Source organism: Micromys minutus (genome assembly GCF_963924665.1).
Source record: "Micromys minutus genome assembly, chromosome: 1".
Lineage (NCBI taxonomy): Eukaryota > Metazoa > Chordata > Mammalia > Rodentia > Muridae > Micromys > Micromys minutus.
In genome coordinates, this window is record NC_137969.1 from 29,814,411 (window position 1) to 29,826,876 (window position 12,466).

Below are 12,466 nucleotides of genomic sequence, written 5' to 3' on the forward strand. Positions count from 1 at the left end.
CACAGTTTTAGTTTTTGGTTTTTAGGCAGACCAGGCTGACCCGGAACTCACAGAGATCCACTTTCCTCTGCCTCCTGAGAGCTAGGACATGTTTGGTTGCACACATAATTTTTTTTAATTAAAAATAATTTAAAAAATTTTAAAGAATCATTTAGAAAATGGTAGAGGAGGCGATCCAACATCCTTTGGATGTCTTCAACACACATGTAGGAAGCCCACACAAGCATGCAAGTGGGCATATACTCATACAACACATACAACATAAGTAAAGAGGATAAATGTGCTTGGTAAAGGCAGTGACACATGCTGGTTATTCCAGGATTCAGATGGCAAGATGATTCCACAAGTTCAGGGCTAGCCTGGTCTACATAGTGAGTTCCAGGCCTGCCAAGGTCATATAATGAGACTGTCTCAAAAGAGAAAAAAGTGCTTCTTAGACACACTGGCACATGCATTTAATTCCAGCTTCAGGAGGCTGAGACAGAGGATCATGAGTTTGAGTGTGCGGGCTAGATGCCACTTGGGCTCAAATAAACTAACACAATAATACATAAATAAAACTAATTTATCTGTTTCTTCCACACTGGGGATTAAACAGGAACCTTGTGCCTGCCCTAATTCTCCTCCTGTCCTGTATTCCTTCCCCGCCCCCTCCTCTCTGAGACGCTTTCTCCACAGAGCCAGGCTGGGCCGGACGGACGTGGAATTCCTCTTCCTTCTGCCTCCTCAGTGCAGGGGTTAAGGCCTGAGTCACCAGCATACCCGGCTTCCTTCTGAGTTTTTCTTTCTCTTTCCAAACCTAGGGATGCATCAAGACACTGGCTAGGCAAGTGTTGTGGACCGAGCCGTCCATCACTTTTATCAGTTTGGATTAGGGATCACTTTGTGTGCTTGTTTTGGTTGTGTGTATGTATGTACGTGTTCGTGTGTGTGTGTGTGCACACGTGTGTAGGGTGAGCATGCACTTTACTGACTGAGCCATCTTCCTGGCAGCCCTTGTTTTGTTACTTCGGAGACAGGGTCTTACTACAGCCTAGACAGCCTCAAGCTCATGCCCGCCTTGCCTCAGCCTGCCGTGTGTGGGGTTACAGGCACAGCACCGTACTCGGCTCCTGAGATCTAACCTGAGCAAATGTGCCATTACCTCAGCACTGTGCTGGTGCTGAGGCTGGGCTGGCTTCAGCCAGCAGGAGCCCTCTCCCGTCCAGCCGGCCGTCCTTCTGACTCACCATCCTTGTGCTGATTTGTTTGTTTTGGCATTTCCCTTTCCTCCTGGCGGCCTAGGCTATTCTGAGTTGTGTCCGTCCTGCCCCAGCCTCACAGCTGGCCGTTTCTCAAAGAGCCTGACTGCTGTCACCGAACACAGAGTCCCAAACCGAGACGCGGCGAGACGCGGGTCTGAACACGCTTTGTACTATTCAGGGGCGTCACTGCTCCTCACGGCCGACAGAGCAAGAACATGTGTGCCCGCCCACTGTGTACACACATGTCCACCGTCACGTCTCCACATTTACATATAAAACGGAATTCTTTTCTCTGTGCATTGTTTTCCTCCTTGGGTCATCTCATGTCCCTCAACAACCCTGCCAAGTGCAGACTATTCTTTACTAACTCATTTTCTTAGGTGTTTCTTTTGAGACAGGGCCTTGCCCTGCTATCCTTCATCTTCCGGGGTGGGGTCCCTGCTGCCACTGTCTGCCTGGTCACCATTCCTTTCACAGAGATGGAAACCAAGGCTCTGAGAGCGTAAGTAATGTGTACAGATGACAGAGGAGGGAGGAAGGTCCCTTGATGGCTTCGAAAGCTCATGTTCCCTTCAGGAAGCTGACTGGCCACCATGGATGGGGCTGTAGTGATACCAGCCTTGCGTGTGTGAGCTGTAGAGGACTCCCACTTAGACCTCAGGGAGGTGACTAAGTGTTGGGACAACTGGTGTCGTGATGACAGGTTAAGACATGGATGTGACCTCAGGGAGCCCGGGGGTGAAACGCTTCTACAGTTGATGCGGTGCCGAGCCCCGGGAAGGCCTGCCAGCCCAGCCAGGAAGAAGCTATGTTGGTGCAGGTCAGTAGGGTAGAACTGAAGATACTTCATTTTATGAAGAAGGGAGTGACCTTCACATGGCTGCCTGAGAGGCAAGGGCAGCAGGAGCCTGCTCCCCAGCTGGAAGCCCATTCAGGGGCCTCCCAGCCCACTTCTCAGGGCTTAGCTTAGGTGATGTGATAGTGTGTCCTCAGATGCTTTTCCAGTTTCAGCCCACTCGGGCTTCTAATGTTCCCCCAACCTCCCGCCGGTCTGAAGTAGCCTAGGACTCCAGCTTCCTCTTTCTGCTTCTTTGTGTTTCTTTCTTCCCTCAAAGGTCTGCAGGGCCTGCAGGAGCAGGGGGCCCAGCCCAGGGCTGGACAATGCCAGTCTGGACAAGTGGCAACTGCTATTGGTAACTGTGGTGTGCAAATTTCCCAGGAAAGTATTTGTGGAACCCTAGAATGCCCCAGGGATGGCACCTTCCACAACATGTGAGAGCCAGGCACACTGTGGCACACATGTAATTCCAGCACTCGAAAGACTGGTGCTGGAGGATTAAAACTTCAAGGTCAGCCGGGCATAGAAAATGAGACGGTTCAGAAACAACACAGAAACTCACTGGGGCCCAGAGGTGCCTCACCCACAATGCTGCTTGCAACTGCCAAGAAAACCCAGCCATGGGTGCTTAGCTAAGAAAGGAAACCTCAGAGAACTCTGGAGCTGGGCTTAAGAGCACACACAGCCCCGGAGAAAGACCAGCCGGACTGTGTGATAAAAGGAAGGGGCTGAGTTCATCCCTTCTGTTTCTGGAAGCAAAAAGCAGCTCACAAACCTGTAAATGGTTCCAAAACCTGGAAACCTGTAAATGAAAAAGAAGTCATTCTTGAGGAAGCTCAGGAAAAAAAAAAAAGCCGGCTGTCGATACTCTGAATTTTAAGACCTAGAATATCTGTAGTGGCTGAAAGAGGGTGAGGTAGGAGATGAAATCAGACCAGGCCCTATGTCCACCTTGGGAAGAGGAAGAGAACCCAGTGTTAATGAATATGTCACATGTTCCCCGTCGGAGGGTGCCTTCTTCCCCCTTCTCGGGTTAATTTCTCCTGCCCTTTCTCCCACTTATTTCCTGACCAGGCAGACATATCCTCAATGCCTTTAGAGGCCTGGATCCAAGTGTTTCCAGAGCTTTCCCTCCTAAGGGGGAGGAGACATTTCTTTTTCCGTCTGAATTCATTTCAGCAAGCCGGCCACCGTTAGACTGGAAACATCGTTGAACAAGTAATGCCAGGTGTCTGCCTTTCCCAGTACCTGGATGGAGGGCAGAGGCCGGGAGCGCCTCCAGTATGTGCAGACTGGAGAGTCGGAAGGAGGCTGGGCAAACCCAGACTTAACAAACTTGTCCAGGGAGGAGGGCATGGTGCACCTCTGTGACAGACTCTATGCAGTGACATGTGCATCTGTTCCTTCACCTCCAACCAGATGAGGCAGTGAAAGGGGGGAGGGGCTGAGCAGTTGAGCAAACTTACGTGCTGGGCTCAAACCCTTCTGTCTCCACTCAGTTGTCCTTGTAGGTGTAAAGAAAGTCTGCAGGCCCGGGCCAGAGTCTCAGTGCCCTTTGCACTTTGAGATACCTCTCTCCAGCCTCAGTTTCCTCCTCTTTAAACTAAGAATACCGGGTTGAGGCTGCGGTTCAAAGATGACTTAGGAGAAAGCCCAGAAAAGGACTCGGTGCCTAGGGTCTCACAAAACAGAAGCCTTGAAGCCATCGGCCTTTGGTGGACACAGCGATGCAGACACGAAACCCAAAGCGACGACTGGCCCAAGGTCATTCAGCCCAGGACTAGGTCTGACCCCAAGTGGCCTGATTCTATGAGTCTGGGTTTGGTCAACAGCCAGGTTGCAGCCTGCGGTGTTGGTTGAGCAGGGAGGTGGCGCCCAGAGACTTCTGTTTTGGAAACGGTTGAGGGGAGCAGGCCGCCACCTGAGGGACTCGGCTCTAAAAAGGCGACCCGCCCCGCAGTCACTGAGCTGCGACCCTCCCCGGGAGGGGCGGGGCGGGCAGTTACCTCATCGCCGCCTCCAGGAGGCCCTGCTCGCTTGCACGCCCGCGCGGCCGACAGAGGCGGCGGCTCCCGGCGCCGGAGCGAGAAGGGGACGGAGCTGCGGGCGGGGGCCGGTCTGCACCGCGCCGGGTGCGCTCTCCCTGCGGAGCTGCGGGTGCTTCCGCCGGCTCGGTCCGGGGCCTGGCCTCTCGTGCCTCAGGTGCTGTAGGCGGCGCGATGCGGGTGTCCCCGGCAGGGCAAGCAAGGCGCAGTACGGGCTCATGAAGCTCCCAGGTGCCGGGCGCGGGAGCGCGGGCCAGCCATGGGCGGCAGCCTGCGGGTGGCTGTTCTGGGTGCTCCGGGAGTGGGCAAGACCGCCATCATCCGCCAGTTCCTGTTTGGTGACTATCCGGAGCGCCACCGACCCACGGACGGTCCCCGCCTCTACCGGCCCGCAGTGCTGCTCGACGGTGCTGTCTACGACCTGAGTATCCGCGATGGTGACGTCGCTGGACCCGGCTCGAGCCCCAGAAGTCTTGAGGTAGCGGTTCGAGGGGGCCGGGGGTGTGTGTACACTTGGTGCCCACGTGCGTGTCCACGTGTACTGACCCAGGGCGCCAAAGCCCGTTCTGGGATTGAAGAAGTGTGCCTGTCTAGGTATTTTGCATGCGAGCTTCCAGCGCTAGCCTGGAGGTGCTCTGTGGCTGTTTCTTGTGTTTTTTGTCTTCCTTGGCTGCCTAGATTGGTGTCTGGGTGAGTGTGTGGCACCGCACTGCCCGAGCTGACCCGCGCCGCTGTGACAGACTGGATCAGACACAGGAGTATCCTTCCTGGGGGGGGGCACTGCACCCTCAGATTCCCAGTCTTTGGCGCTGGATGCATTTCAAGGCTTCCCACAGGGGCTGGCATTTGAGCAGCACCTGGGAGGCTAAGTGGAGTTTTGGTAAAAGAAGCTGTAAAAATATTGCAAGGGGGAAAGAGCAGCAGGAGCGTAGGCCAGAGGCTTCACCTGGACAGCTGCAGCGGGCAGTCACAGTTTCCATCTGTCAGCCGGTGGACGGCAGATCCCAGGGTCTGCGCCTGGGAATTAGAGGCAGAGGGACCAGACGCTGGGAGGATAGTAGTTTGACGGGGAGGCCCAGGAAGTTGGAGGGTTAAGGACTGATGAGATCCAGGCAGGGCTGGGAGATCTGGCGTATGGGAAGGTGTGTCCTAGGTGTTGTTGGAAGGTGATGGGGAATGAGGATGAATTGGAGTAGGAGGGTCTGCTGTAATCTCCAGCCTCTACCCCTAGGAGTGGCCGGACCCTAAAGACTGGAGTTTGCAGGACACAGACGCCTTTGTGCTGGTCTACGACATCTGCAGCCCCGACAGTTTCGATTATGTGAAAGCCCTGAGGCAGCGCATAGCCGAAAACAGGTGAGGGCTTGACTGGAGGTGGAGGTCTTGCTGGGGGAGCGGGTAGTTATGGTCTGATTGCTTCTGGACCACACTTTGGTGCCTGCTTGAGGGTCTCTTGCTGTATGAGGTATGCAGCACACGGGGAGGGGGGACCTGCCTTCATTTGTACATATGGGGTGGGTTCCTTTGGCCATGGAGTCTCCAGCACTGCCTCTCTCATCTCCATTGGGCCTCCAGGCCGGCGGGAGCGCCAGAGGCACCCATCCTGGTGGTGGGCAACAAGCGGGACTGTCAGCGGCTGCGCTTCGGACCTCGTCGTGCACTGGCCACCCTAGTTCGCAGGGGCTGGCGCTGTGGCTACCTCGAGTGCTCAGCCAAATACAACTGGCACGTGCTGCGTCTCTTCCGAGAGCTTCTGCGTTGTGCTTTGGTGCGCACACGTCCTGCCCATCCGGCCCTGCGCCTGCAGGGGGCGCTGCACCCAGCGCGCTGCAGCCTCATGTGATCAGATTGGACAGGGACATCTCATGAAAGCAGGCTCCCACCCAGACTCCTGGCCATCGGGCTTTTCTTTGACCTTGATTGGACCCAACCAACTCCCAATCATTGGACAAAATCGGTTTTGTCTGAGACCTTATTGGGTCATAATCACAGATGGAAAGGACTGGAATATGAATGCGGTCATAAGCATTCGTACAGCTTCTAGTGCTCATATTGAACTACACAGATCACCTGCCTCTACCTCTCCACTGCTGGGCTGGCTACTGGAGACACTTTTAAAGTCATGCCTTACCAGGCAATAAAAACAAGCAAAAAATGTAAGCGCACAATGTAAGGGTTTCTTGTTCTGGAATAGACAGGTCCAGAGCATTGAGGTCTGGTCTCTAGGCAGTTAACCCTAGAATCCCAACATATAATGAAAGCTCGGTCCCCCAAAAAACAGGAGCTGGAGCAATACTTTACTGTCAGAGGTTCTGCTTACTGGACCACAGGTCCTCTGGACACCGGGCTGGCCCGGTCTCCTCTAAGGCATTCAATAATATTAGTAATTAAATAGCAATGCTCGTCCCCCAAACCGGAATGTACAGCAGGTGTCCCATTGTGCCATATGGTCCCGTGGGGTCTGGTCCCATGAGGTCTGGTGTTCAAAGATGGAAGGGGGGGGGGTCCCTGATGCGAAGGGTAGGTTAAGGCCACAAAGAAAATGGAATGAACCCAGTCCATCACATTGAAGAATCTGGCTCGGTCCTTGGGGTGACCGAATTCAAGGCTTGCCAAGCCCCAAGCTCTGTGGGTCCCGATGGGCGGCGGGGTCCCCGCGGTGTGGGTATGCGTGAGGGTTTGCGGTCTGGTTGTGTGTCCATCCTCCCCCTTGCCCAGGCCAGTGAGGGTTCTGGGCCAGCCAAAGAGCTCCTGGTCGCATCCAGTGTCCCTCCTACAGCAAGGCAGGGGCTACCCTCATCGGAAGAGCTGGACAAAGCTTGGCTGCGGGGCCCAGGCAGCCCATTGGCTGTGCGGCCTGATTCTCCAGGTTGGCCACATTTGCCACCCAGGACACTGAGTGAGGAAGATGAGGAGCTGGATGAACAGTAAGCAGAGTCCGGAGCTGGAGGGTCAGGGGCTGGTCCCATGGGGGTATGGCTGGCAACAGCCTCCAAGGCGCGAGCATTGGCCAAGAATTCCTCTTCCAGGCGCCTGAACAGCTGCTGCTCCTGCTGTGGGTCAAGCTGCAGGGGTGTGCGGAAGATGCTGGCGGGTGTGGCTGTGAGCTCTGGGCCCGGACTGGGGCCCCTGGAAGGCCGGGGTGCTGCAGGACTGCGGGCACGCGGAGTCTGCGGGGTACTCCTTCCAGAACCTCCTGACCCCCCACCACCCCTGCCCGGGGTCACCCACGAGTGCTGGCCGTCTCGGTCCCTGCGCACCATCAGTATCTCCTGTTCCTCGCGGTTCTGGCTGCGGGTGCGCCGAGCTGGGCTGGAGGCCGACAGCTGAGCGCCTCGGCCTCCTGGGGCCACGCGGGACCGTCCCCGGTCCAGCCGGTCTCGAGACTGGCTGCGAGGGGCGGGCGGCCGCCTCGGGGAGGCCGGAAGACCGGCAGTTGGCCGGTGGTTGTTGGGCCGCTCCCTCCGGGAGCCAGCGGCTGAATCGTCGCTGCGGGCAAACATGGGGCCGCTCTGGGATGAGTTGGTTGAGGTTGAGGAGTCACTGTCCCCGGAGTAGCGGCGGGAGCGGGGAAGGGGGGTCAGCTGATCGCGGGGCCTGAGGTGGGGTGCGAGAGAGACGTGTATCACTGGAGTGGGTGGAGTAAACTGGTGAGGCTTGGGCTCAGTCAGGGGACTTCCAGGCACAAGTGAGCGTCCAGGCTGAGGCCGCGACTTCCCGCCTTCGGCTTCCGAAGCCTGGGTTGGACCAGCCACCGCCCCATCCCGCCCCAGCTGTGTTGTTGGTTTGTCAGGGTTGCCATGGAGATGGAAGGCCAGTCCCGCCCCCACGCACGGGAACTTTTCCCAGGGTGTGAGTCATCGTGCCCAGGCGGATGCCCTACCCCCACCAGCCCTGGTAGCTCCTGAGGCGATCCTCCATCTCACCTGAGCGGGGTCTCAGGCCCCTCTTTTGTGCTTCGCAGGCTGATGGGGGTTACTTCGGGCCGGGAACTCCGGCGCTCACTCCCAGGGACTGGGCTACCGGGGCGGGGACTTGGAGTGGGTGATCCCCTCTGAGGGGAGAAAGTCCCCGCTCTCTGCTGGGGCAGGCGGTGGGCTGTGGGAATGGATAGAACAAGTGAGGGGAAATACCTCAGAAACCAGCCCCTCTCTGCTGGCAGCCCACACTCCCACCAGGCACTTACTAGTAGAAGAGCAGCGACAAGGGTCATGCTTGTCTAGGTAGTGCTCCAGTGTGTCCCAGCCACCACCCACTCGCACCATCACGTGGCTCCTTAGCACCTGTAGGCCGGAGGGCAGGTCACTGTGGGCCTACTAGCCCACCCCTGAGGGGCCGGACTGGGCTTTTCCTCCCCCACTTACCCTCACGAAGATGAGCAAGCTGGAGTCTCCCACTCGGTACTTCCCCTCGGAGACCTTGATCATGGGGAACTGGTCTGGGCAGGTGCACCTGCCCAGGATCTCCCTTACCTGAAGCCAGAGAAGAGAAAGCTGAAGGTCAAGGATCAAGTCCCTCCTGGGGTTTTAACAAGCAGTGTAGGGCAGAAGAAAGTGCCAATTCGTCCTACACAGGACCCTTTGCCTGATCACCGGGTGTGTGTATGTGTATGTATGTGTGTGTGTGTCTGAGAGTCAACCCCAGTGACAGAAGCCAGGGATTGTCTCCTGGAAGAAGCACTCTGAAGCCTTAAGCCCATGAGAGCCCTGGAGCCACCCATGACTCCTTTACACTGGTGACAGGCAGGTCCAGGCTGAGTGCAGGGGGCCATACTCACAGCTGAACATCCCAACCAGAGGGCAGCATGCAGGACACACACACCAACAGGCACAAGGCCCCCCACCCCAGTACACTACTGCATGCATGTGAATAGAGGCAGGAGATGCCAGGCTGGCTATGTGGGAAGCCATTCTGCCCACAACCATCCTGCGCCTGACTCTTGGGCAGGCACATCATAGCCCTAAGCTCCTGATAAGAAAGAAACTCTTGGCCTGGTTGCGGGGGTGGCATGGACACCCAGGACTTGGGAAAGGCAGAGGGAGCTGGAGGCTTGCACCTCCGGTGTTCCCAAAAGCACTTCCTGTTCTCGTGAACAGTGGTGGTGGGGCTAGGTTTTCCCTATCAGGGTACCAGGGGTGATGTCTTCCCAGACACTCACTGTGTACCGGCCTTCATGTAGCCTTAACCCGGGGTAAGCCACTCAGCCCCAGGTCTGAGCTTGCCAATGCATCTGTGTAGCACCTGTGTGCCAAAAGGTCCCCAAGTCACAATCCTCCATATGAAGGAATGCACTGAACTTTGTTGCTGCTCAATACTAAAAGCGGAGCTCATGACCAGAAGCCAGGGTTTTATCTGCCTCGGACCCACCTAAGCTGTGTGACCTCACTCAGCACCTCTGCCTCTCTGGGCTTATTCATTTCTCTGTGGCCAGGTATATACTTGGCAGTTAACGGAGTGGGCCCCGGGAGGCTTAGGGGTCAGGGTAGGCATTATTAGCTCTGCCATCTGGTCCCCAGATAGGGCAGTGGGCAATGGTCCCCCAATGTGGATAGCGGAAGACTCACCAGCTCGTCAAGGTTCCGAAGGTCGTTGGGCGTCATGCGGGGTGTGCGGGTGGGAGCCCCTGGTGCTGTGGCAATTTCAGTGACATCCTCTTCAGCAGCAGGGACGCTGGAGACCTGAGGGGTAGCCCGAAGCTCCTGCTCAATCTCCTGCTCAAACTGTACCAGCTTCGGGGCAAGCAGGCCGAGGCGTGCCCCACGTCGGGCGACCTCCAATAGGCACAGCACCACGCTCTTCTCGTTCTTTCGCAGCACCAGGTCCTCTGTCTCAAACATGAGCACTTCAGGCACGCCCAGCTCAGTCCGGCACCAGCCGATGAAAGAGGCCACGTTGTCTCGGGCCATGAAGGAACCAGGCGCCACACTATGTGCCTGGAAGGCCACACCTCGGGTTGGACGAGCAGCAGCCAGGGCCCGGGCAGCCTTGGTGACAGCGTTGGCATGTTGGCACAGGGTTGTGCCTGTGCCCAGCCCAGTGAGAAAGCCATCACCACTGCCAGGTAGACCAAGATTATACAAAGCATTGAGCCAATCGGCCAGGTCTTCTTTCATGGCTTCCACATAGGCCTCACTGGATCGGAAGGGTCTCACACTCTTGGCGGCGGAGCCTGCGATGCCCGCCACTGGGTCCGCCATGCCCGGGGCCAGTGGAGTCACTGTGGGGACACAGGTCAATATTGTTGTGAAGCCTCGCAAGGGTCCAGAATGGTCCACCTCTACCGGCCCACCACACGGGAAACGCGAAGTTTAAGTACAGGCTGTGAGCAAACGTAGTACCTCATTGTTCTCACAGTGCCAGGACCTGCTTTAAAGGGCTCAATAACATTTATAGCATCTTAATGTTTATGTTTGCTGTCTGGCTGGCCGGGAGAGGGTGGCTGGGGACAGGTTGGCACCCACGAGGAAAAAAAAAGCCATTTTAAAACATGAAGACATGTGGGCAGGGAGGGACAGGAGAGGAGCCTCGCCCAGAACCACAGAGGGACTGTTTCCATTGCTCAGTCCATAACCTGCTCGAAGTCCCCGCTTTTCCCTCTCCCCTCTGCTAAGGGCCGCGCCACTGGCTGAACGGCGACCGTATCTCCATTCTATAGACGAGGAAACTGAGGCGCAGTAAGGGCAGGCATTCGCTGAAGGTCGCAGAGCAGTGGGTGGAGGAATCGGGTCGCCCAGCCAGGCCGGATTCCTGCTCTGAGACGCCGCCCGAGCCAGTGCCTGTAAGGCCGGGACTCCGAATGGCCCCCGCGAGCCTCTGCAGTGCTCGCGGCCTGGTCCAGAGAGGGTGCGTGCCCAGTCAAGGTCACACAGCCTTGGGAAGCAGAAACCCCCTCACCACCCGGCCCACCTCCGGGCACTCTGGCTAGGGGCCCTCGGGGGTCTCCGAGCTCACCTAGCTCACCCCGCCGCCCCGGGGAGCATCGCCCCGGCGGGGCCGGAGCCGAGCCGAGCCGCCGCACACAGGCGCCGCCCGAGCTCGCTGCTTCCAGGCGTCCGTTCAGCCCCGCCCCCCTGGAATTCGGATCCGGCCAGGAAGGGGCGGGGCCGCGCTCTTAAAGGGGCCGTGCCTTTCTTGGGGCTTAGGTCACAAGGCTGGCGAAGAGGTCCGCCTGCCCCCACCCTCCTGACCTTTAACTCCGCGTCTGAGTCTTCCGAGGAGGGGTTCAGACCCTTTCAGTTGTCCTTTCTTCATGACAGTGGCAATCCTGGAAGCGATAGGGACCGGGGACTGCAGAGTCACCTCCGTCCCGGGTGGACCTCTGCAGGCCAGATAACTGGGTGCTCTTCCTGCAGGACGGTCCAGGGACTTTAGCTCAAGGTACAAGGACGTCGAGGCTCAGGGATTGGAAGGTGGCCGCGGGTTAGGTTAAAAGAGGGGGCGTGGCAGGGGCAACTACACACCTTAGGAGGAGCACGGAAGATCTGGAGAACCCTGCCCCCTGCTGTCGCTCGACTGGCGAGAGAGGAATGAGGTGCTGTAGAGACTGGAATCTGTGGGTGTTTGTGGAAAGACTGTTAATTTAAACTCAGATCAAAGGAGGCAACAAAGGAAGCTGGGAGACATCTAGAAGGAAAGTTTTTCACATTGAGGAAGCCTATCTCAAAAAAGGAAAGGAAGAAGGAAAGAAAAGTGTGTAGCTGGAGAATCATTAGGACCTTGTGGACCATGCTTTTCAAAGGTCATGGAAGCTATAGAGAGGTTTGCTTGTTAATTATTCAATTATTATTGTTGGATTTTGTTGTGGTTTTGAGGCAGGATCTCACTATGTGATCCTTGGCTGGCCTAGAACTCCCTATGTAGACCAGGCTGGCTTAAATGATCAGATTTGCCTGTCTCTGCCTCCTGCGTGCTGGGATTAAAGGCATGTTTCATTCACCATGCCTTTACTTTACCTAAAGTCCTGATATGTAGCATGGGCTGGCTTTGAACTCACCATCCTGTTCTTCCTGCTGGGGTTACAGGCCTCTCTAAGGAGGAATTTAGAGCAGGAGAGGCTGGTTTAGGAGCCATAGGGGCTCCTGTAACTGCTATTGTGAGGAGCGTGGGCAGAGAGCCTCTGAGGAAGTCAAGTGGTTTGGGTTGGGATGGTGAGAGGCGATGCTGGATTTTGACTGACTGTTGAGAACTGATGATGTATGTTAGTGAGGTGAGTGTGTGAGTATAGATGAGGGAGGAATCTCAGGTTTGGGGGTGAGCACCGTGGGCCCAGGGTTGCTAAATAACACCCAGAAGGGAGTGAGGTCCTGGAGAATTGGCTATGGAGACTGAATGCTAAGTGG

General features: G+C 56.6%; 2 protein-coding genes across 3 annotated transcripts; one reads left to right on the top strand and one right to left on the bottom strand.

Annotated features, from left to right (window-relative positions):
• The first annotated feature begins 4,302 nt into the window (after positions 1-4,302).
• Positions 4,303-5,996, top strand: RASL10A (RAS like family 10 member A). Of its 2 annotated transcripts, none has more exons than XM_080910470.1 (3): positions 4,303-4,605; positions 5,359-5,483; positions 5,703-5,996. In XM_080910470.1, exons 1-3 carry the CDS (start codon positions 4,387-4,389, stop codon positions 5,968-5,970), a joined length of 612 nt encoding a protein of 203 aa, XP_080766596.1. In that variant the 5' UTR covers positions 4,303-4,386; the 3' UTR covers positions 5,971-5,996. The 2 variants fall into 2 exon arrangements, with proteins under 2 accessions (XP_080766596.1, XP_080766597.1); XM_080910471.1 differs by having other exon boundaries at positions 5,593-5,851.
• A 294-nt stretch (positions 5,997-6,290) lies between these two features.
• GAS2L1 (growth arrest specific 2 like 1) lies at positions 6,291-11,166 on the bottom strand. Its single transcript, XM_080921039.1, has 6 exons — positions 11,079-11,166; positions 9,692-10,344; positions 8,492-8,599; positions 8,314-8,410; positions 8,054-8,225; positions 6,291-7,724 (listed from the first exon to the last, which is right to left on the bottom strand). Exons 2-6 carry the CDS (start codon positions 10,322-10,324, stop codon positions 6,689-6,691), a joined length of 2,046 nt encoding a protein of 681 aa, XP_080777165.1. The 5' UTR covers positions 10,325-10,344; positions 11,079-11,166; the 3' UTR covers positions 6,291-6,688.
• Between the last annotated feature and the right edge of the window lie 1,300 nt (positions 11,167-12,466).